At 43.0% G+C, this 21,113-nt stretch overlaps 1 protein-coding gene across 1 annotated transcript; it reads right to left on the bottom strand.

The window, feature by feature from the left end:
* Positions 1-1,250: 1,250 nt before the first annotated feature.
* On the bottom strand, positions 1,251-3,439 carry OLIG3 (oligodendrocyte transcription factor 3). The gene has a single exon (XM_006200089.4). The coding sequence runs from the start codon at positions 3,211-3,213 to the stop codon at positions 2,395-2,397; it is 819 nt and encodes a 272-aa protein (XP_006200151.3). The 5' UTR covers positions 3,214-3,439; the 3' UTR covers positions 1,251-2,394.
* Between the last annotated feature and the right edge of the window lie 17,674 nt (positions 3,440-21,113).

The raw sequence follows: 21,113 nt of genomic DNA on the forward strand, positions 1-21,113 counted from the left end.
CCTAAAACCAGGGGAAATAAGCACCCTCCGCTGTAGACCCTTCCTTAGGTCTTTCTCCTTGGCAGTGGGGGAGCTGAGAGGAAAACGAGCTGGAGGAGAATGAGTGAAATAGAACTAGGACCCTCAGAGATGCCCTCCCACAGAGGCGCAGCACTGGCAGGTGGTGGGGGGACCCAGGAAGGAGAGGGCGGATGCTTCCTAGAAATACTGTCTATGCTGGACCCTGGAGAAAGACAGCTCTATTGCTTAGTGGTGGAAAGTCGGCCTCCCCTTCTCAAAGGGGAGCTTAGGCTTCAGCCGAAAGGAAGGTGATGTTACATTTAAAATAGAGGCAGTTTTGGGGGTGGCAGGTTCAACCAGGTTTCCATTATCCTTATTGGGAAATATGGACACGTGCTGTTGGAGGTATCACTGGAGCTTGATTTCCTGTCCTCTGTAAAAGGGTAAACAAAATCTTCTTGTGGGATTACTTTTGCTTATACAAACTATTTGGTAATGTTATGGGGTGGGAAGACAGAAAAATCATTGATTAAAACAACTTCTGTTTTAGCTATCATTTATGTAGAAGGCTTTTCTCTATCCCTCCATCCCATAACACTTGCAAAGAGTTTGTATTCCTCTGATGGGAGCTGTAATCTTCTAAGGGAGGAAAGAAGAGAGAATTCCCACTATAAATCTGGAGATGCTGAGATAGGTTGGTCATTGGTCTCACTCTGAGCTCATCTTAAAAAGCAAGAGGCCTCCCCTATCTCTGAGGAGCCTGCTGCCAAGGGGCATTCGATTATTATTTTAAGGTCACCCTTTGTTGATTTTTAAAACATACATTGGATTTTAACCTGTTTTTTTTAAGCCACACAGTTAATTTAAAGTGAAAAGAAGTTAAACTTACTGCTTCATTGTCATGTGTTGCCAACACAGCCAGAGCATTCACCACTCTGCCACTCATTTCTTGTCACTTTGGGTTTCCAGATCACTTTTTAAAAAAATCTCAATTGCTGAGTTTATGAAACTCTGATTACGGTGGAGAAATAAGGAGCTCAAGTATCACAAAACTACTAACATGGGCAAGACCCCCATTTGAAGGACTTCGAGTTGTAATAACACCAATTTATCTGACCTCTTTACCTGTAAATGACCAGAGAAAACTCTTCGAGTATGCCCACCCACCTAAATCTCTCACTACTTGGGTCCGCACATTCCTTACCCACTACCCCCATCTTCAGAAATTTTAGGCAAAGGCAAAGCCAGGATTTAAAGGTTCTTTTTTATTTGAAACCTCGTCCAGAAACACTGGTTATTAATAAATATATCATAGTTATCAAGAATATATAAAAAATAAAGACAGGTCTTGTCTTTGAAGCCCTAACAAAATATTTCAAGCAAATGTTCAGGAAAATTAAAAAAAAAAAGCACCCCTCCCCAAACGAGACAAGTTTTCAAAGCTGATGCTAGAGAGAGCCAACCCCGCATGCAGAATAACTGAGCAAGGTGGGGGGGGGGGGGCAAGCTAGTAGAGGGAGCCCAAGCTCTTGCAATAGCGGGCCCCTGAAACAGCCCAGGAAGGTTGGGAAGGGAGTTTGAAGGGGGTGGGATGGGGGAGAAGCGCATGTGCGTGAGTTTGGGTCTTTGCACTCTGCCCCCTTTTTCATTTCCTACAACCACAGACAGATATATGGGATACTTCGGAGAATTCACTAATAAATCCTTGTTACAAGGAAAATGGCGTTACGGCCTGCACAACATGTTTAGACGAGATTCATTTAGAAGCGTGCATGCACTCTTTCGACCTACACTGCGTCTTAAGGAAAACCCGCGTGAGAGATGTCATGCCCTGGACCGGAGGTGAAATTTAAAACTTGAGTCTTGATTCTCTCCCTCCCCCTACATTGTCTCTAGAAGAACAACCGTGGAGAGGGTAGACAATCAAAACTGCATCCATCTCAAAAGAAATATTTACATTTCTCTCGACAAAAGGGATGTTGGTTTTTTCTAAGGTGAGAACACAGAGCCAGAGAAAGCCAACTCTAAAGTCCCTTCGCAACTTTTTAACTACACCGATCCCGTCTTTACACAACAAATGCAGTTTTGACAAGAGCACATGGCAGTGAGAAATACTGGCGCGGCATGGAGAAAAGAAGCATGCATGCAAGACATACGACGTCTGGTTCGAGTCCCCCTTCGCTACCACTTAGAAATTGCAGTTTGATTTTAGTCCTTTCCCTCTGCGGGTCAAGTGGGGTCTGAGATCTCTCAGACGGTGTGAGAGGCCTCGGCGCCCCGCGTACCCGCTCTGCAGCCGGCCGTGCGCCCAGCCTCCCTCTTCCCTCCCGGCCCGGCACCTCTACCCCTCCCGCCGCTCTCCCCTCATCCTCCGCAGCCAGGCGGGCCTGCTGCTCACTTGAGCAAGTCCTTGGACTCGGCCGACAGCCGGGCCATGTTGGCAGTGGAGAGAGCAGACAGGTGCGGTGGCGGCGGCATCTGGCAGATGGTGCAGGGGCAGGGCAGGCCGGCCCAGTGCTGGAAGCCGCTGCCCAGCTGCAGTGCGGGCGGAGTGGAAGGCGCTTTGAGCAGCGAGTGTGGAGGCCGGATGGTGCCGATGGCGGGCAGCGAGGCGGCGGACAGCGGTGACGAAGCATTGCCGGACGAGAGCGCGCCGCCCAGAATGGGGTGCACCGGGTGCACGGCGTTGGCGGCGTGCGCTGGGTGGCCGGCCGAGTGGCCCACGCTCCCGCAATGGAAGGCCGAGTGGTGGCCCCCGTAGATCTCACCAACCAACCTCTTCATCTCCTCCAGGGAGCTGGTGAGCATGAGGATGTAGTTTCTGGCCAGCAGGAGAGTGGCGATCTTGGAGAGCTTGCGCACCGAGGGCCCGTGCGCGTAGGGCATGACCTCGCGCAGCCCGTCCATGGCGAGGTTCAGGTCGTGCATCCGCTTGCGCTCCCGTCCGTTGATCTTCAGCCGCAACTGCTGTAGGTCCTGCTCCGACAGCTGCTTCTTGATTTTGTACTTACTGCTCTCGCCCGCGGCCTTGGCACCGGCCCGCGAGAGGCTTTCCCCCGGCATCTTCTGAACCATGTCGCCCTGCGTGGACGAGACCGAGTTGAGACGGCTCTCCTGGTGGTGGTGATGGCGGTGGTGGTGGTCCCTCAGATACATCTCATCCATGTCCGGAGATGAAGCTCTGCTGGAGACAGAGCTCGAATCAGAATTCATTTTATTACAGGGGATGCGGCCTTACTGCGCGGAGGCTTTAGGCGGGAAATTAAAGAAAATCTTGAATTAAAAAAAAAAAAGGCTGCACAACCCAGCAACCCACTTCTCAGCAGCAAGACGTGAGAAGAAAAGCTGAGGCACTGTCTTTCCCTTCCTTTCTCCCTCCCCACTCCCCTCTGTCTGGTTTGGCTGTTTCCTAGATAGCTAGATGGTGTGTGCTTGAACTAACCTCACGCTGAAAAAGAGGGGCTTTTATAGAGCTGCGGTGGAGAAAAGAGACAAAAGGAACCCTCCTATCTATCCTGAGCTGGTTAGGATGACGTGCCATCATTCAGGGCGGTGCGCTTTGCTGTCCCATTTAGCAAGGATTCCTATTCATATTCATTGTGGGGCCGCCCTGGGACACCTCTGCTCAGAACCGCTAGGAGCCCCCAGGCACAAAACCTTCTGATTGACACACTCACCGCTCCAACTCACGCCTTCTGGATTTTTTTTTTTTTAACTTTCCTCCACCCCACCCCCTCTTCCTAATTTCCCTAACCAAATCACACCTAAAGGAACCGAAGGATAAGAAGGAATGGGGGCCAGGCGCTTGGCGGAGATTCCTCTGGGTTTGGAAAGTGGAATTGAAACATTCTGTCTTCCCTTTCACAGCTACTCCCAAGCTTTGGAAAAAGTGGGCAAAAGAAGTCTCTATGGAATGGTTTTAAGGACAGAGATGCGGATGAGGGCAGGTTCAGCGCGCGGGGGTTTGGGGGTGGGGGTGGGAGGGGTTGCCTGTCGACGTGCACTGCCTGAAGTTGTTTTTTTTTTTCATTAGGTTTCTTTTCCTAAACACTGATATTGTGTTCATTTTGTTTACTGGGCCCTCTGGTGTGATTTTAATAGGATATCCATCTCTGGTGACGGGTTTACCCCTGACACGGGATGGTTCTCTTGCTTTTTATATCTACTCTTTCGTTTTGAAAAACAGATTACTGAAAGAATTTCATTTTTACCCGATTCTGTAGCTTCTTACATCTGGAACTGAGGAAACAAATCCTGGTGTTACAATAAGAGCCACTTGAGAAAGAGAGCAGAGGAAAAGTAGCCGAGGAGGCGGGGAGGGAGTTAAGGCTTGAACTCCAGAGATTGTTCCTGCTCTGGCTTCCTCACAGCCCCTGGACCCTGGCGCTAGCGAAAGATGGCCAGGCGGTCCCCGCCCGGAGCTCCGCTGGAGGGACTCTGGCCCCAGTGCGTGCGCACTGTGGGGGGGAATGAACATCTGCAGCTCAGCCACCCGACTGGGGAGGGTTGGTCCCTCGGGCTGAGGCCGCCCCAGGCGGGCGGTCCGGGAAAGCCGGAGCTGGAAGTCGAATAATAAACTACGTGTGTGTATATGTGTGTGTGCGTGTGTGTGTGTGTGTTTCGGCAGCGTAAGGATCTGGAGAGCCCCTTGTGAGTGCGCGCGTGGGCACTGTGGTCCAGCGCACAGTCGATTCTGGGGATAAAGAGGAGGCCTGGAGTTTGGAGACTTCGGTTCCAGTGCGGAGGTCGGCGCCGATCTTTCTTCCCCCTTGCTGTGTTTTTGTCGGTCGGGGCTAGCTAAAAAGCGGGCGGGAAGGCAGAAATCCCCAGAGGGAGACAGCCCCGGAGGCGGCCTCTAGAAGAACCTGGGCCAGAGGAACCCGAGACAAATGCTAGGTTGTGGTATCAGGGTATCAGTATCGGGGTAGAAAGTGCAAAACCGAGAGTCGCGGAACTTCGAGCAGTTAGGGCCTCAGACTGCGCGTCAGAGTCACATCAAGTCCCCAGGACTCAAGAAGTAGAGGAGGCCTCACTTTGCCTTGACACAAATCCAGGTCCGGAGTTTGCGCGCTCTGAGAGGCTGTGACTCTTTGACAGTCACGCCGCGAAAGCAGCACTGGCAGTACAAGCCGGATGGGGAGACGCAACGTTGGAATGGATGCTTTTTCTATACTGAAACGTGCTTCTCGGTAAAGAAAAAGAAAAAAGAAAAAAAGAAAGAAAGAAAAACAAGGAAATGGCCAACAATTCCTCGTCAAGGCCAGGACCTTAGTGTTCTTGAAGACTGGATGCAAACCTCCTATCCTATCGCCTCCATCTCCATAGAAAGAAAGTTTCTTAAAACGGAAAATCCAAGAGATTCGATTGGAAATGGAAAGACTGTCCAAATGCACTTCTAAAAGGAATGTTTCATAATTCACCAGACTCGCCCATGTACGCTCAGTGACATCCCCCGAGCTGCTTCTGAGCAAAAGAGCAAAAAGATTTCAGAACATCTGCATACATTCGGACACCGTCCCAGGTGATGGACGGAAGCTGGGGGGAGAGGCATGGTCCAGACCACAGCCTTTCTCGACTTTTCCGCTGATCAAGTGTGGGGTGGAGGGAGGGGTGGACAGAGAACAATCTCCAGGAGCAAAAGCGGCTTCCCCACCTTTGGGCCAATGCACAGGTCCAGCCCTTGTCGTCTTCCAGAACCACCTTCCTGACCCTTGGGTATCGACTTCCGTCTTTCCCATACCCAAAGTGAGAATGCCGCACCTCAGTTTTGATTTCAGGAAGTAGCAAAATCTAGTTAAAGCAGAAGGGTTTCAAATGAAGGAGTAGAAAAATAATGCTGCTTAAAGATATTTTACCTTTAAAAAATACCAATTTTTCTCAATTGACAATATGAAACAAAGTGTTAACCCCTGCTCCCGCCCTGCCGAGTAATAGAGAAGGTAAGGTTGCAGGGGAAAGGGGGAGTGGAGGAGGAACAGACCCTCACTTGGGGGCTGAAAAGACAGGGGCCGGGTTCTGGGAGTCGGAAGCGGAAGCCTCCCTTCCTCCGCAGCCTTTCGACCCAGAGGGGGACGGATGCCGGCTTCGGCCAGCTCCGAGGGGGGCAGCGCTGGGCGAAGGGGCTCGGGGGCTTCTGCTTGCACCGACGAGACGCTTTAGACCCCCGAAGGGTTTTTAGCTCCAGTAAACTCAGCAGTGCTTGGAACGGCTTATCTGCGGTGTCCTGGCGGGAGGCCCTCGGTCGCAATCCGGGGCGCGTCCTTCCCTCCCTGGTCTCCCTCTGCTTTCCCCAAGGGTCGCTTTGTGTGAGTGTGGATTAGTTCAGGGTCCAGGGCCCCAGCCCGGCAAGCACTTTTAGCGAGGCCTTCCAGGAGTCCCAGACTCTCCTGGGGGCTTGTTCCCCATTTCCTAGCTCTTGGAAAAGAGGGAGAGCTGAGTAAAGGAGCCACGACTTTGCTCGCCATAAAATGGGTTGATACTCTCCAGGGCTCAGAAGGCAGAGATGCCCACCAGGCAGCGCTGGCGCTGCTCTTGCGCGCTTGCTTCGGGGAGTCGCTTGGGACTCTTGAGGGTTCACCCTCCCAAGCGACTCCCTCACTCCCCGGGCTCAGCCCCTCCGGATAAGCCCCGAACCCGAGAAGGCGTAGGCTCGGAGCTCACGCGGGCAGCGGATAGATTTCTTTTCGGAGGGCTGTTTTTGCCATCTCCCACCCTCCGCGAGTGCAGGGAGGGGAGAGGAAGGGAGCCGGTGTTGGGCCGAGCCTGCAGCAGATCGAAGGGGCCTTAGCGCTTTGACCTTGGCCCTGGCCGGAGGCCCATTCACAGAACTCAGACGGGCCGGGAGCGGCGGGAGCGAGCGGGCCACACCCCGCGCCCTGGCGGCTGCGGTGGGTGGCGGCAGGAAGCTGGGGGTCGTCCTCTGGCAACAGGTGCGTCCCAAGGCCCGAGGGCTGCTTCCCGTCAAGCAGTCTTGGCTCTGGGAAGAGCCTGTGAGTTTCTTGGCCTTTGCACAACACAGGAAAAGCAGCGGGTCGGCGTGGGGACCGGGTCGGAAGAACTGCCCAGCCTTCTCCGCGCGCTCCGGTCACACGGCCTCAGTTCTGCAGCCCCAAACTGGACGCAGCCCCGGCTCCCGGGCACCGCGCGCTCCAGAGGCTTCGCGGCTCTTCCCGACCCCCTCCCATCTGCAGATTACCGGAGGCCTTGCCTTACCCGATGTCCGGTGCGTGCTGCTCGGTTCCAGACACCCGCTGCTCCTCAGCTCCAGCCACCGAGTTCCTCTCCAGAAGCTGCCGCTCTGCCCGAGGCCGCGGCGATTTGGGCTCAGGGGCGACCCCCCTCTACCCTCACCTCTTCGTAAGAGTCCGGCGGTAAATGTCGCGTGGCTGACCTGCCAGGAGGCTACTGTGAGGAGCTGGTCAATCAGCAACGTCCGCGGGCTTCTCTCGCTCAAGCCTCAAACTTGACCGGCAGAAACTTTGGCCGAGACCGAACGGCAGGAGGCTGCCCTGCGGGCTTCACCTTTTAACCCAACCCTTCTTCCAAAACAAAAGGGATAAAAGGGAAACCGAAATATCTCTAAAGATGCTCCGTCATGTGCAACCGGAGGAATAGCCTAAAAACTAGTTGACCACGGAGGAACTTCTCAGAAAGTAGTTTCTTTCTTTATCTGCTGAGTAAAACATTCACTTCACAACAATAGCAATGGGGGCCGGGTCATTGAGGCTGTTAGGTTGATCAAAGAAGCCGTTCCAAAAAAAAAAAAAAAAAAGAAAGAAAAAAGAAAGAAAGACAAGTTTTTAAAAATTAAATGTCAACATAAATTGCAGCCAAGCAGGAATTATCTCCTTTCCCAGCAGCGCTTCCGGCGTGATGAAGTGTAGCCAGGGTGCTGGACTCGCAGCCCCCGCAGTCAGAGATGCTAAAATTGAAATCCTAGCAATTAAATAGGTGCTAGGAGGGCCCAAGAGGATGGAACTGGGCCGACTGACATGTTTTAGTTTTCTCTGTTTCCCTATGTTTTACATAATATCTCAAACCCTCATCATCTGTCTAGTATTTCTCTTCATCTTTTGAAAACCTGATTTTCATACAAGAAAAATTGCAGAAGTTGAAGGACGGCAGAATTTTATGAGGCGGCAGTAGCTGCTTTTCGCGATGTTGGATGTGAGATTGGAGGATGAGAGGAAGTCCCAGAATAGCAGAAAATGATGAAGTGCTAATTACGTAAATATATAGACAAGTTAATACACTGGCAGAAGTAGAAGTTTGATTTTAATGATGCATAAGCAGCAAGCCTGGCTAGAACTTACAGACTCATTATAATTATTTAAAGACCGACAAAAGTCAAAGGAGATATGAACTTCTGGGGCTTATTCGTAGGATTTTGCTCAATTAGTGAGCATACTTCAGTACTGCCTTTTTTCCCCCTCCTCTCTGGAAACATCTGCTCAATTGCCAAAACCTCTACTGAGTTTTCCTCCTAAAGAAAGCCTATAAATTGAAAACATTTTTCCTCAAGATTGGAACGTTTAGGTTGACTTAAATATCACTGGTGATCAATCATGTAAACTGATGAGTTATATTAAAATTTGCATACTTATACACACATTCTTGGCATGTGTCCTGACGTGTTGGATTTGTGGCTCCATTAATACCAATACTTTAACAACCACTAAGTAGATGATTTCTTATTAGTATTTTATTATTATTAATTCACTTCTTTTATGATTTTATGGTTAAAGCCACTGTATACAATTTGATATCTTAATATAAAATAGCACAGAATATTAAATTCTGGTTTTTGTTTTGGAGCCTGTTGTATCATCATAACATATTCAATTAGATAGCTAAATTTAACACATACTGCTGTGTTCTTTGCTAAGATGCTTAAGGAATTTAGTTTGATAAATATTTCTTTTAGAGACAAATATCTTGTGTAGCATATGTATTATTTTCATTTTATATTCAGTAAATTGTATTTATTTATACACAAACTATATAAATAAATAGATACCATAAAGAGATTAGAATATGAGAACCTATGAATACAGCAACAAGAATTAGAGAGATGTTAACCTCATGTCGTCAATTTATTACATAGCTTTTTTATTATAGGTATTTATACGTGTTCGTTCTAAAACTTACGTGTATATTTGCATAAAGTTAAATACATTAAAATATTTCTTTGAAGCCTTTCAGTCCTAAATAAAAGGGAATACGTTATTTTTCAGATAATAATAAAGACCAAGGAAAACATATTACACACCTGTTCATAAGCAGCGTTGGATTTGGAATGTTCTGTTGAGTCTTAACAAACACAGATTTACACACATTATCTTGAGAAAATGATAACTCAGGAGTCTGCTACTGAATCTTGGAAAGTCAAAATGGCAGTTTTTAAAAATCAGCATTTCCATGGCTGATTGAGTTTTTACAGAATCTGTGCTCAGATGGGGGCGGGGGGGGGGACTGGGATTCATCATTTCTAAAAACAAGGAAATGTCAGGTACGTTCCTTTCTCATTAGACCATTGTATTTTTCTATTTTATAGGTATGTTTTATTTTCTTTGCATAACACCAACAGTCTGAACGTAAAGTTTATAAAATCAAATTGTTACTGGCTGAATTTTCACCTTCATCTTTATATAATGTTATAATATATAATAAAATTGAAGCAATTATCTTGACAATTCAAGCCTCAAGTTTTGTTTTTCTTTTACTTTGGGGAGTAGGGTAAGAAGAGAGGAAACAGGCTGGAAACAAATTATTACTCAAAATGTGTAGATATTTATCATTCTGTATTTTACTTGCAGACCAATCTGAGTCTCCTGCTTAACTACTGAAATGATATTCTCAACAGTACTGTCAAGAACTGGTTGTAAAAAGGTCTTGTATATTTGGGAAATGTTAATTTTTACAACATAAAATGATAATGGAAATTAATATATTTTCATAACATAACATTATTTAAGATGTTGGTGAAAGAAACAGTGATTTTCCAAACCCTCATATTTTCCTAGTAATTTTAATTCTTTATTTTATAATCCTTGATAGTAAGAAGTAGCAGAATATTGGAGTATTTATGTTCCCAGAAGTGAGTACTTCAATTAGACACTTTAGAACTTTGTTTTTTTCTCCTTTTTATTATGGCAAGTGTAATAAATATGGCTAGACATTTAGGAAAAAACAACAACTTCGTAAGGAGGCTGGGGGTGGGGAGAGAAGGAGGATGTGGAACAGACTGTGTACATGGCCTTTGTTCATAATACATAAATTTAATCCTACCCATAGGTGTATTTTAAAGAGTTGTTTGCATAAAAGTGCTCCCAACATATATGTTTATAAATATATGGAAATGCTAACATTGATTCTAATATTTTAATATATAGCCATTTGCGACTTTTCCAAAGTCAGAGGAAGAGCAAGTGTGCTGTTTCTGGTCACCATTCACAGCAACTGCAATATGTTGAACCAGTCAAATTGCCTGAGATAAGCTGTAAGAATGAAAACACTGAGAACTTCTTGGGATGTGACTTCTGAGTCCTGGGATGCCTCCAAAACTGCTGTCGAGGTCAAGTGGCAGAGAATGCTGTCAGACTGAAATCCTGCTAAGAAATAGCATTTAAAAAAATGAATACTATAGACATCCTTCTGCTTCTGGACAGAGTTCCCAGACAAATTTCTAATTTTTTCTACTGCCAAAAAAGTTTTAAAAAGCTTTCAACTTTATACTGAGGGACAACACCACTGTCCCAACGATTGCTCATAATGCAACAAGACTTACTTAAATGAGAAGACTAGAAATTCATAGCTAGAAAAAAACAATTTTTATTTGGTTGACATGGATTTATGAGCTTCTTTTAAAATTCTTTCCAGAGTTAAAATTATTTTTTTTTCTGGAAAAAACTTTTATATGTGATTTGTTTGTATCAAAAAAAAAATGCAGATGGAGGAGGGTATTTAGCTCAGTAGTAGAGTGCATGCTTAGCATGTATGAGGTCCTATGTTCAAGCCCCAGCATCTCCGTTAAGAAAAAAAAATTAATGCAATTATGTGTAAAATTTCCAAGTACACTTTCTGTACTTGCCCTATCTCTTTATCAGAATTTTGCCTCCTGTGAAAATAATGCAAAGGGTAATAGCTCTTTTGCTCCCGTTAGATTTATGAATTGAAGTAATTATATTAAATGGAAAAGGATGCCTTTGGGAAAACAATACCTAGAACAGACACCCAGTAGAAAAATGTTCCTGAAAGAAAGGTGTGGCAGGAAAGATATGGGCCAAGCAAGAGCCTATAACCAATTCAACTTGAGTTTTAAGTAGCTGTAGAAACTGAAAACTAAAATCTGAAGGGCATATACATCCTGGGATTGAAAACCTTTGCAAAGACAGGACTAGAGTGACAAAGGCAGAGCTCTTCTCAATGCTTGTGCTGTCCTTCATGTCCTTGGTCGTGAAGGTCATAAATAACAAGTAGAATGAAAACAAATGTCAGCAAAGAATGCAAATAAACCAAGACTATTGAGTAAAATTCTTTAATAAGTTGTCTTCCGGCAAAGCTTGCAAGCACCATAGGATCATAGGAAAGATGAGGTCTTAGAGATATATAAACTACTTTTTTTTTGATAACTCTTATGCTGTAAACATAGAGATACCATTTCCTCACTGATGAGAGTGTCCTCCTTATGAAGACAGGAGGAAGTATTACACAAAAAGACTTCACAGTCCATCTAATTTCCTGGATAGGATTTGCTGCTTACCAGCTGTGCACACTTAACACAAGTTTCTTACCATTTCTGAACTTCCACTTTGTCATCTGCACAATGAAAATAGTAATACTCATAACATATGCCATTATGAGGATGAAAGAATAGTTTTCGCAAATGTTTTAAAATTGTGCAGGATTATGCTTTTGAAATAAAATAGTTTCTCACTTTGTCTCTGTATGTATTTTTACCAGCCAAAAATATTTGCTCAGTTTTATTCTATAGTTTGTCTTGTAAAAATCTAATCCTAGTATTCTTTTAAGAATTTCTTACATCTATCCTCACTATTAAGTCAGGAAACATCCTTTCCTATGAACCTCCACTCCTTGGCAAGTTGAGAATTAGTAATATAAGGCACACCAAAGTACCTTTCAGATGTTGGGGCCTGTACTTGGAAAATGTTATGACTTTAAGGAATGAAATTGAGGTACAGAATCCACTAGCTTTAGAAGACACTATGACAAGTCCTCAGTCCCTCTAAACAACATGATAGGAAGGTACCTGATTGTTTATTAAAAGAAAGAACGATTGTTGGGAGAAAAATGATTAAAATTTTGTTTTTCTCTTAGAGAAATCCCTGGAAACCAACAGGCTTATTTGAATTCTGAGTCCCAAACAGAATTTTACAGACCAGTCTTTGTATTGTACCCCGTAATCACACACCCATCCCTGACACTCAGAACTCAGGGTGGGGTTCTTAGACCAGGATTGGCCTCATATGGGGAAGCAGGTGTGTGATACTTGCACTTTGGGATTTGGAAGCCCTGCCAAACTTTTTCCTAAAAGACCTTCTCACGGCTGGTACTGACTAAATCCTATTCTGACCTAACCATAGACTCTTACCACTGATATCATGAAAAACCCACAGAGCATTGTTTTCATTCATTCATGCATTCAGCATTTCTTGAGTGCCCCCTGTGCAGCAGCACAATTAAAGGTTCTAGAGGATCAAAATCAAATAAAACATGCCTCTGTGTACTTATGGTGTTGCAGTATTGGTGCTAAAAACTGAAAAAGCCAATAACCTCCAAAAGGGCTCAATGAATGTGATTTTTAGGTTTCTGCTATAAATACTGGTCATTTTCACAAATTAGGTACTTGTCCCAAAAGCACAGAGAATAGACTTTGAGAACATGAGGTATATTTTCTTGTCTTAGCCTGGTTTCTCTTTGGTAGGACATTTATTTGGAAAATGATCCCAGAGAGCAGGAATCAGGGCATGGGGGAGAGAGAAACAAAGATGGAGGTACAGTCAATGAAACGGTGCTTTGTCAAGTTGATCACTGCTGTGGACAGCTGGGACTTGATTTCTCTGGGTCCTTCTCATGAGTGTATAGAAGACATCTTCGATGTGTTCGCCCAAGGGATGAAACAGAGAAGCATTTAGCCATTGTTTCCAGTACCTCCTACCCCTGCAATGGTGTGGGCTGCTCATGGACCATTAGATACTTCCACAACTCTGGGCCACCCATATGGGAGTGACAAGGCCGTCCCCATTGATTCTCCACATCATTGTGTCAGAGGCATGCAGTGTGACTGAGACCAGAAACGGCTGGAGTAAAAAGGTAGGCCAAAAGTATGGTAAGTAGAGGAAAAGAAAAATCTGCTAACTTCCCAATGGAGGAAGGTGATGGAGCAGATAGCGGGATAAGAAACATCTCTGAGGTAGGAGGTGGTGCAAAGGGAGTTTCCAGCCCCAGTGGAGATGTGGACATGTCTGCAGTAATGGACATTTGGAGAGGATGTTTAAGGAGCCAATGCAAGAATTGAGGGGTGCTAAATAAATATGTAATTTGTTCAGGCTAGTCCCAGATAGGACTCTTGGAGAATGTTTCAGATGTAGAGTACTTCTTAAATAGGAAGATTCCACAGAAAATATCTCATTAGCCTCTGTGGCACTTTGGCTTTCCTATCTTAGGCACTGCTGTGATTCCATCATATGAATGTAAATGTAATTAGAAAAACTAATGTTCAAATTCACAAGTGCATTTTTGACATGAAGGAAATCTACCATAATGGAAAACCCTAAGGCCATAATGCCTATGTATTTCTCTTCTTATGTGTTCTTGACTACTGCATATTTTTAAAAATTAAAATATCTTAAAACTCTTTTTAAAATGAGTAAACTGAAAACAGAAACAAGAAGGTCATGTACTAAAATGGAAAGTTGTTTCTTGTTTGTAATGGTAATCTCACAGTGCCTCTCCTGAGGGTACTCTTTAAAATTTCCAGATTAGACATTTGTGAATGTCTAATGCTTTCTAACAGTGCATAAACTGTATAAAATGCCTTGCCAGTCATGAATTCTTTGAATATTTCCAATATAATGTATAAACTTTACAATGTTAAACCTTGTTATCCATAAATACTTTATAATTCTCCATTAATTTCATCTTTTAAAATACATTCAATGAAGTTTTATACTTTTTTCTGTAAAGGGTTCACATATCTTTAGTCAGTGTCAATTCTCCTCAAATTTATCTGTCATTTCAATAAAATTTTAAATAAAATACCAATAGAATGTTTCGTACAATTTAATGAGCTAATTCTAAAAACACATCTGTTGAAAAGTAAAGGACCAAGAATAGTCAAGGAACTTCTGATGAAGTAAGTATAGATGAAATAATTTCAATATCTAATTTCAAGGCTTATTTTAAAACAAAATAAATAATGGCAGTGCAGAATGATTACAGTTGGCCAATAGAATAGAATAGAAAGAAGAGAAAGAGATCTGCACATGTATCAACCACTGAAATATGACAAAGGGTGTATGGTCTATGAGTTGGGGAAAATGTTGGAAAAGATAGAAAGATGTGAGGGGATAGTGGAAAAAAAACTAATTATTTACATAAGAATTTGAAACTAGATCCTTACCTCAAACCATAAACAAAAATAAACTCCAGATTGGTCATACTTAAATTTTAAGAGCAAATCTTGAAAACATTTAATAAAAAAGACAAGTTTGTGATCTTGAAATAGAGATACATTTTTAAAATAGACAAGAACGGAAAAAAGAAAGCAGTTGATAAATGTGATTCCATTAAAACTGTGACCCGCCTTTAATCAAACCCACCATCATGGATGTGAAAAGACTATTTTTAAACTGAGAAAAGACCTTTGCAATATGCAAGACCAATAAAACACTAGTATCGTAAATATACAAAGAACATTGACAAATCAATATGAAACTGATAATAGGAAAACAGGAAAAATGAGCAAAAGACAAATAGAAATATTACAAGGGAGAAAATTCATATGACCAATAAACTTATGAAAAGATTTTCAACTTCAATTAAGTAGTCAAGAAAGTGAAATAAATACCACAAAGAGATGGCATTTTATACCTATTCAAATGCCAAATATTAAGATTTGATTATACCAAGTACTGAAGGCAGTATAGTTCAACAGGACTTTTTGGTGAGAGTATACATTGATAGAGCCACCTTGAAAAACAGTTTGATATTATCTTGTAAAGCTGAACATTCATAAATCCCATGAACCAGCAATTCTACTCCCAGATTATATGTCTCCACTCAAAAGTCTTGAACCGGTACACATAAAGACGTTCTGTACTAGGATACTCACAGCATCACTGCCCACAAGAGCACATAGCTATTAATAGGAAAATAGATAAGTAAATTAGGGTACATGCAAAGAATTACTCTATAGTTTAAATAAACTATAGCTACATGCAAAAATATAAATAAATCCTATCAACATAAAATTAAGAGAAATAATGACGGTTCCAAAAGATTACATGGAGAATAATAGCAGTTTTGCAAAGTTAAACAAACTAAAACAAAACAACATACTTATTAAGAATATACAGGGAAATTAAAAAAAAACTGTTTTTTTTTTAAAAAGAAAAGAATGAAAGTAAGAGAAGGATCAACTCATATTCAGAGCAGTAGATACTTCAGGGGAAGGAGGGAACAGTATGGGATGGGAGAGGACCATAGAATTACAGAAGATATTGTCAATGTTTCAGTTTCTGTTTCGGGATGAGTGTTCACAGGTGTTTATTATATTATTCAAAATAAACACAAACAAACATTCATGGACCAATGATGGGGATGCACTATGAACAAAGAGGAATAACTAATCTAATTCTTTGTAACTGTGGCCTAAAAAAACAAAACAAATAATAAAAATATACTCTGAAATAGATGCCTTGTAGCTATTAGAAATCTACAAACGGATATGTATAGCCCTCATGCAATGGAACTCATGATATCTCTTCAATGGTTGTAGTAGTAGTAGGTACCCAGAATAGATCCTGAATCACAGACATACCCTTCTCTTCCTCCATTATTTTGCAACAAGACTGTTTCCTCTCAATTATCAGTATAGCAATAACTTCAGCCAGCATAGTAACAGACTGTCTTCTCCCTGCGGTTAAAGGATGTGAAAAACCCTAAAGGACCAAGTGGTAGTCTCAACTTCACATCACTAGAAATAATTATGTGTGTTCTTGTGGAAGCTTTCCTTCCTTGGTAACTAGCACTGTTAAATCAGTGGAGCCCAAAGTAATGAGGTTAGTGTGACATAAACAGCCAACAGTCTACTAAACCTATTCTCTGACTAACTTAAAGACATCCTTAATCTTGAATTACTATGTGACCAAGTTATCACCAATGGAATATGAGAAGTGAGAAGATGCAAGACTGGGAGTCAAGACATTGAACATGCCCCTTCTATATTTGCCTCTTTCTGTCTACTTTCTGACCACAGTTGAACCATGCAGATGGTGAAAATGCCCTAAGTATGTATAAAGCAGTAACTTAGAAAAAAAAGGAAATCTATTCCCAAATTATACTGCAGAGCAGAACTTCCTTAAGGACCTGGACCATTCATATTGGAACTGTGACATGAACAAGAAATAAACTTCTCTGTTCTATAAGTCATTTAATTTTGGCTCTGTTAGTGTGATCTTGCCTAACTTGATCTTATGTAAAAAGAAACCAAACATTTGGCAAGTGGGTTACTAGATACAGTAGTAAGAGGTGCTAGATGGATGAAATTATGTCAGAGAACAAAGGGGCTGACCTAGATCTGAAGTAACAGCACAAATGTAGACTGCTACCTCTTTTAGATGAAAGTAAACTGTGTTCTCTGATTGGTTAGACAGAAAAAAATTTTACAAGATTGGTAACTATTACCAGGGCTAGGGGAGAGGCCACATGGGAATGCTAATGTAAGATGTACAACACATGGGAACAGCTCTACTTCCAAGGAGATTGGTGTGGTCATTTTTATCCCAAGTGTGAAGTAGTCTGCAGATATCTGGGTGTGAAGCCTGCCAAGAGTAATCACCTTGACATAAAACACTGGTAGAATTTACCCTTAACTACAATAGTTTAAGTGATGTATTACCGACATAGCTCAGCAGAAGGCTCCTGGCTGAGGGATGTTTAGAGAACATAGCTTCTTTTCTCTCTTCCCAGGTCTTTGTGGATGACATGCTTGGATTGGTGGTGATGATATTCAGCCTGTACAGGGAAAGGTCTCGGCCACGGCTCGGAAAGGCTCAAGTTGAGGTCTACCCAGCCTCAACCCTCCGATCACAGCACCCAAAAACTCCAAGATATTTACCTAACATGAACTGTATCATCTGCACCTAATATCTAGGTTTTCAATTCAGTTTCTTATTGCACCACCAGTATCTTTTTGTTGTAAGTTTTCCAGGTTATTTCACTAAAGGCTTGAAATGCTTCATTCATTAAGAAGTATTTATTAAGCAACTCAAAGTGCCAGATACTAGTCTAGGCATAGGTAATTCCCAAATAAACAAAATAAACCCATAACCCATCCTTCAATTGCCTTAAACTATAAAGGGAATGCATAAATAAGTAAAATATGCATTATATGAGATGGCCACAATTGCTATGGGAAAAAACAACAAACAGGAACGGAAGTGGGAGATGGAACAAAGGGAGAAGGGGTAGGAAACAGTGATTATAATTATAAATAATGTCAGGAAAGAATTCTGAGAAGTTTGCACTTGAGCAAACCCCGGAGCAGACAAAAGACCAAGTCATTTAAATATTTGGGGGGAAGTATTCCTGGCAGAGGTAGCAACATATATGAAGAGGCTCCGAGGCAGGAACAAGCTCTCATGTTTGAAAAATAGCAAATGTGAGGGAAGCAGGATGGGGGGAAAGATGGTTAAAAGTGATATCAGAGAGACCCCTCTCTGGGGTGGAGGGTTAGCAGCTGAGGATGCAGAGTTTATAGAGATTAGTGAAGAATTTTAAGTTCTACTCTTAACTGAAAATCTTGGCTTTTACTCTAAGTATGAAGTATGAGAGAGTTTTCAGCAGAGGAGTGACTTGAACCTACTTAATATTTTGGAAGTCTCACTCTGCTGTATTAAGAATAGATAGAGAGGGGTAAGGCCAAAAGCAGGGAGCCCAGTTAGGAGGTGACTGGGCAGGAAACGATGGTGGCTGGTACCACTCGTGTGGTGGATGTGTTGAGAGAGGGTCAGATTCTGGGTATCATCTGAAGGCTGAGCCAACTGATTGGCTGAGAGATTGGATATGAAGTGTGAGAAAAAAAGAGATTAAAAATGAACTCAAACATTTTTAGTCCTCTAAAAAAATGCAAAAATAAATAAATAAATAAATGCAATCCACTGTGGTAGAGGGAAATCATGAAGGACTTTGAAATGGGCAGGGCGGAGTGATGAAAAGATCAGTGAGTGTCCTAAGTCACTCATTCAGGTCATGTCTGCCTTCCATTGTTTTTAAGATGTATCACAGCTTTGTAAATTGTAGAAAACTGACAATAATGTAAGCTACTCTTGCCCCCAAAAAACACATTGATTGTTTTTAGTAGAATGCAATTGACTATTTTTTGCAGATAGACCCATTTTGCATGGATTTCAGAATTTCTTATCCTTTTTTATATCTTTGCTCTTGGAATGCTTCTTTAAACTGATTGTAACCATCTTACTGGTTTCCCTCATAAATTAATGAGTTAAATAAAGCCCTTGACATGAGTTCATTTTATATCTTTCTGGGAGTTATGGTGGGTTGTTTTTTTTTTTTGGTCAATTTTTGTCAATTCTCTCAACAAATGAGATGGGAAAGACTGAGAAAGGAGATATTTTGGATAAGTGAAGTTTGAGATACTGATCCAAATGGAAACATTAAGTAGGCAGTTGTATAAGCATGTCTACCCTTCATGCGACTAGATAAGATCACCACGGGGTTTGAATGCAGATAAAGAGGAGAACATTCCAAGAACTGAGTCTTAGTGCACCTCCGGGAAAGAGGGAAGAAAAGGAGGAAGCAACAAAGGAGACAGAGAAGGGGCAGCCACCAGGGTGGGAGGACAGCCCAGAGAGGATGGTGTCCTGGAAGCCAAGTGAAAACAGAGTTTTAAGGAGGCAGTAACATCAGTGTCACTCTCTTGACAGTTCTGATGAGACGAAGACTGAGATTTCACCTTGTGGATCTATCAAGATGGAAGTCATTGACAACCTAGACTACAGCAGTGTCGATGGTACAGTTGAGGCAGAAGTCAGAATGGAGAAAGTTCCAGAAAATGTGGGAAGGGAGAAAATGGAGAATGTTACTATGAAAACTCAGTCAAACAGTTTTGCTCAGAAGAGAAGCAGAAAAATGGTACAATGATTGGAGCAGTATTTCCTTTTCAAGATGGGAGAAACGACAGCATGCTTGTATGTTTCTGAGAATGATCTAGCAGTGGGAGGAAACTGATGACACAGGAAGGGGTGCGACAGCGGGGCCTCTGCCTGTGAAGAGGTGAGAAGGGAAGGGCTTACGAGAAGTTAATTTCTAGGGCATCCAGGGCCAGGGGAAAGATGTCAAAATGCTGCCCAAATACATCAAAATAGAACCTTATAATCAAGGATGCCTGTTGCTAAGTAAAACACAAAATATGATCTAATCTAGAGCAAAATGTTTCTTACATATTAGCTAATGGGAGTCATGGAATTGGTGGTGATACAATATAACCTAAAAAAGAGGTAGTTGTTTTCTCTGACTATTTTGCTCCTCTGTAAAGGAAAATAGGTCTTTCTAGGAATGGGAGGTTGAGGGGGAAAACAGTGGGCTCTTCCGCGACCTGAAAACAGAAGTGAGTGATACGAAAATGAGTTCTGCTGCATGAGTGAGGAGGGGTATCTCCTGCTGTCTCCCACACAAAGTGTAAGAAACAAAGTCACTATTTCAAAAACTGTTTTTCAGATTTCAAGTGTAATTCTATTACCTATTACACCCCTGAACCCCCCACCACCAATAAATGAAAAGAAATCAAACCTCCGCTATAAATCGTCGCGAGGAAGCTGAGTTTCACTCTCAGGCCCCTGCAAACAGTTAGGAATATTTTGCAAGGGAGATCTTGCAGGAATGCCTGGATATAAAACAGTCAATCCCAACCGGGAAAGGAACTTGCTGAAAACATATGCCCTGTGGCGTGTTACTCAGAACACTAATAACCACCAAAATGCAGAAATTGGTGATTTTAGAGCCGGGCAGCACTGCTATTTGGGTCCCCAGATGAGAGGCCAGGGTATGCTGGACTGGATTAAACCGAGGAGGAATCTGTTTATCCCCTCCGCTTTAAACACCAATCAAAAGCACTGTTCCTCTCTTGAAGGTGCTAAAATGCAAAGCAAGCTCCCTGCCCTTTTTCTCTCTCTTGGTGGCATTTGAAAGTGTAAAGCTTTGAATACCAATTGCTTGAACTGGACATATGTGAATCTCTCCTAATCCTACTAATCCTGTCCCCAAGTGCTTCTTTGTATGTGCAGGCAGCACACATAGATCTAAGTAAAAGTGGCCGTAATCCTGGAAATGTGGAAAAATGCCCCAGTGTGAGAGATGCGAGACGGAGCGCTCCCTGGCAGAGGGACTGCTGAAGAAACCATTGTGTCGGTTCAAGGAAAAGAGAAGATGTGAAGGAGCCCTCTCACCTTCGCTGAGCTCCTGGGAGGAGAGCAAACCCACTCAGCAGGTGTCCGCCCTTGCAAACAGCCTTCGTACACTTGAGCAAACTCCCAGAGCTGAGACAGTTTCCAAAAGGCTGAGAAAGTCCCCCCGGCGGCCGCTTTCAGTGTCTTGAACCCAGCAGGCCAGGCCGCCACGATGTGTAGACTTCATTGTGCCCCAGAATTTTCTTTAAGACAGCCGGCGTGTTTACAGATTTCTGAGCTAGTGCGCCTGCTGCCAAGACGGGGGGGAGGGGAGGAAATCTCTGTTAAAAATCCAAGAAATAAAATCATCCTATGGACACCACCTTGTCCAGACTTTTCCAATAGAAGCAGTTGACAGACAGAAAGTTTCTAAATAACTGTTTTGCCGAGACAACTAGTGAATCT

The sequence above is a fragment of the Vicugna pacos genome, chromosome 8, assembly GCF_048564905.1.
Source record: "Vicugna pacos chromosome 8, VicPac4, whole genome shotgun sequence".
Taxonomy (NCBI): domain Eukaryota; kingdom Metazoa; phylum Chordata; class Mammalia; order Artiodactyla; family Camelidae; genus Vicugna; species Vicugna pacos.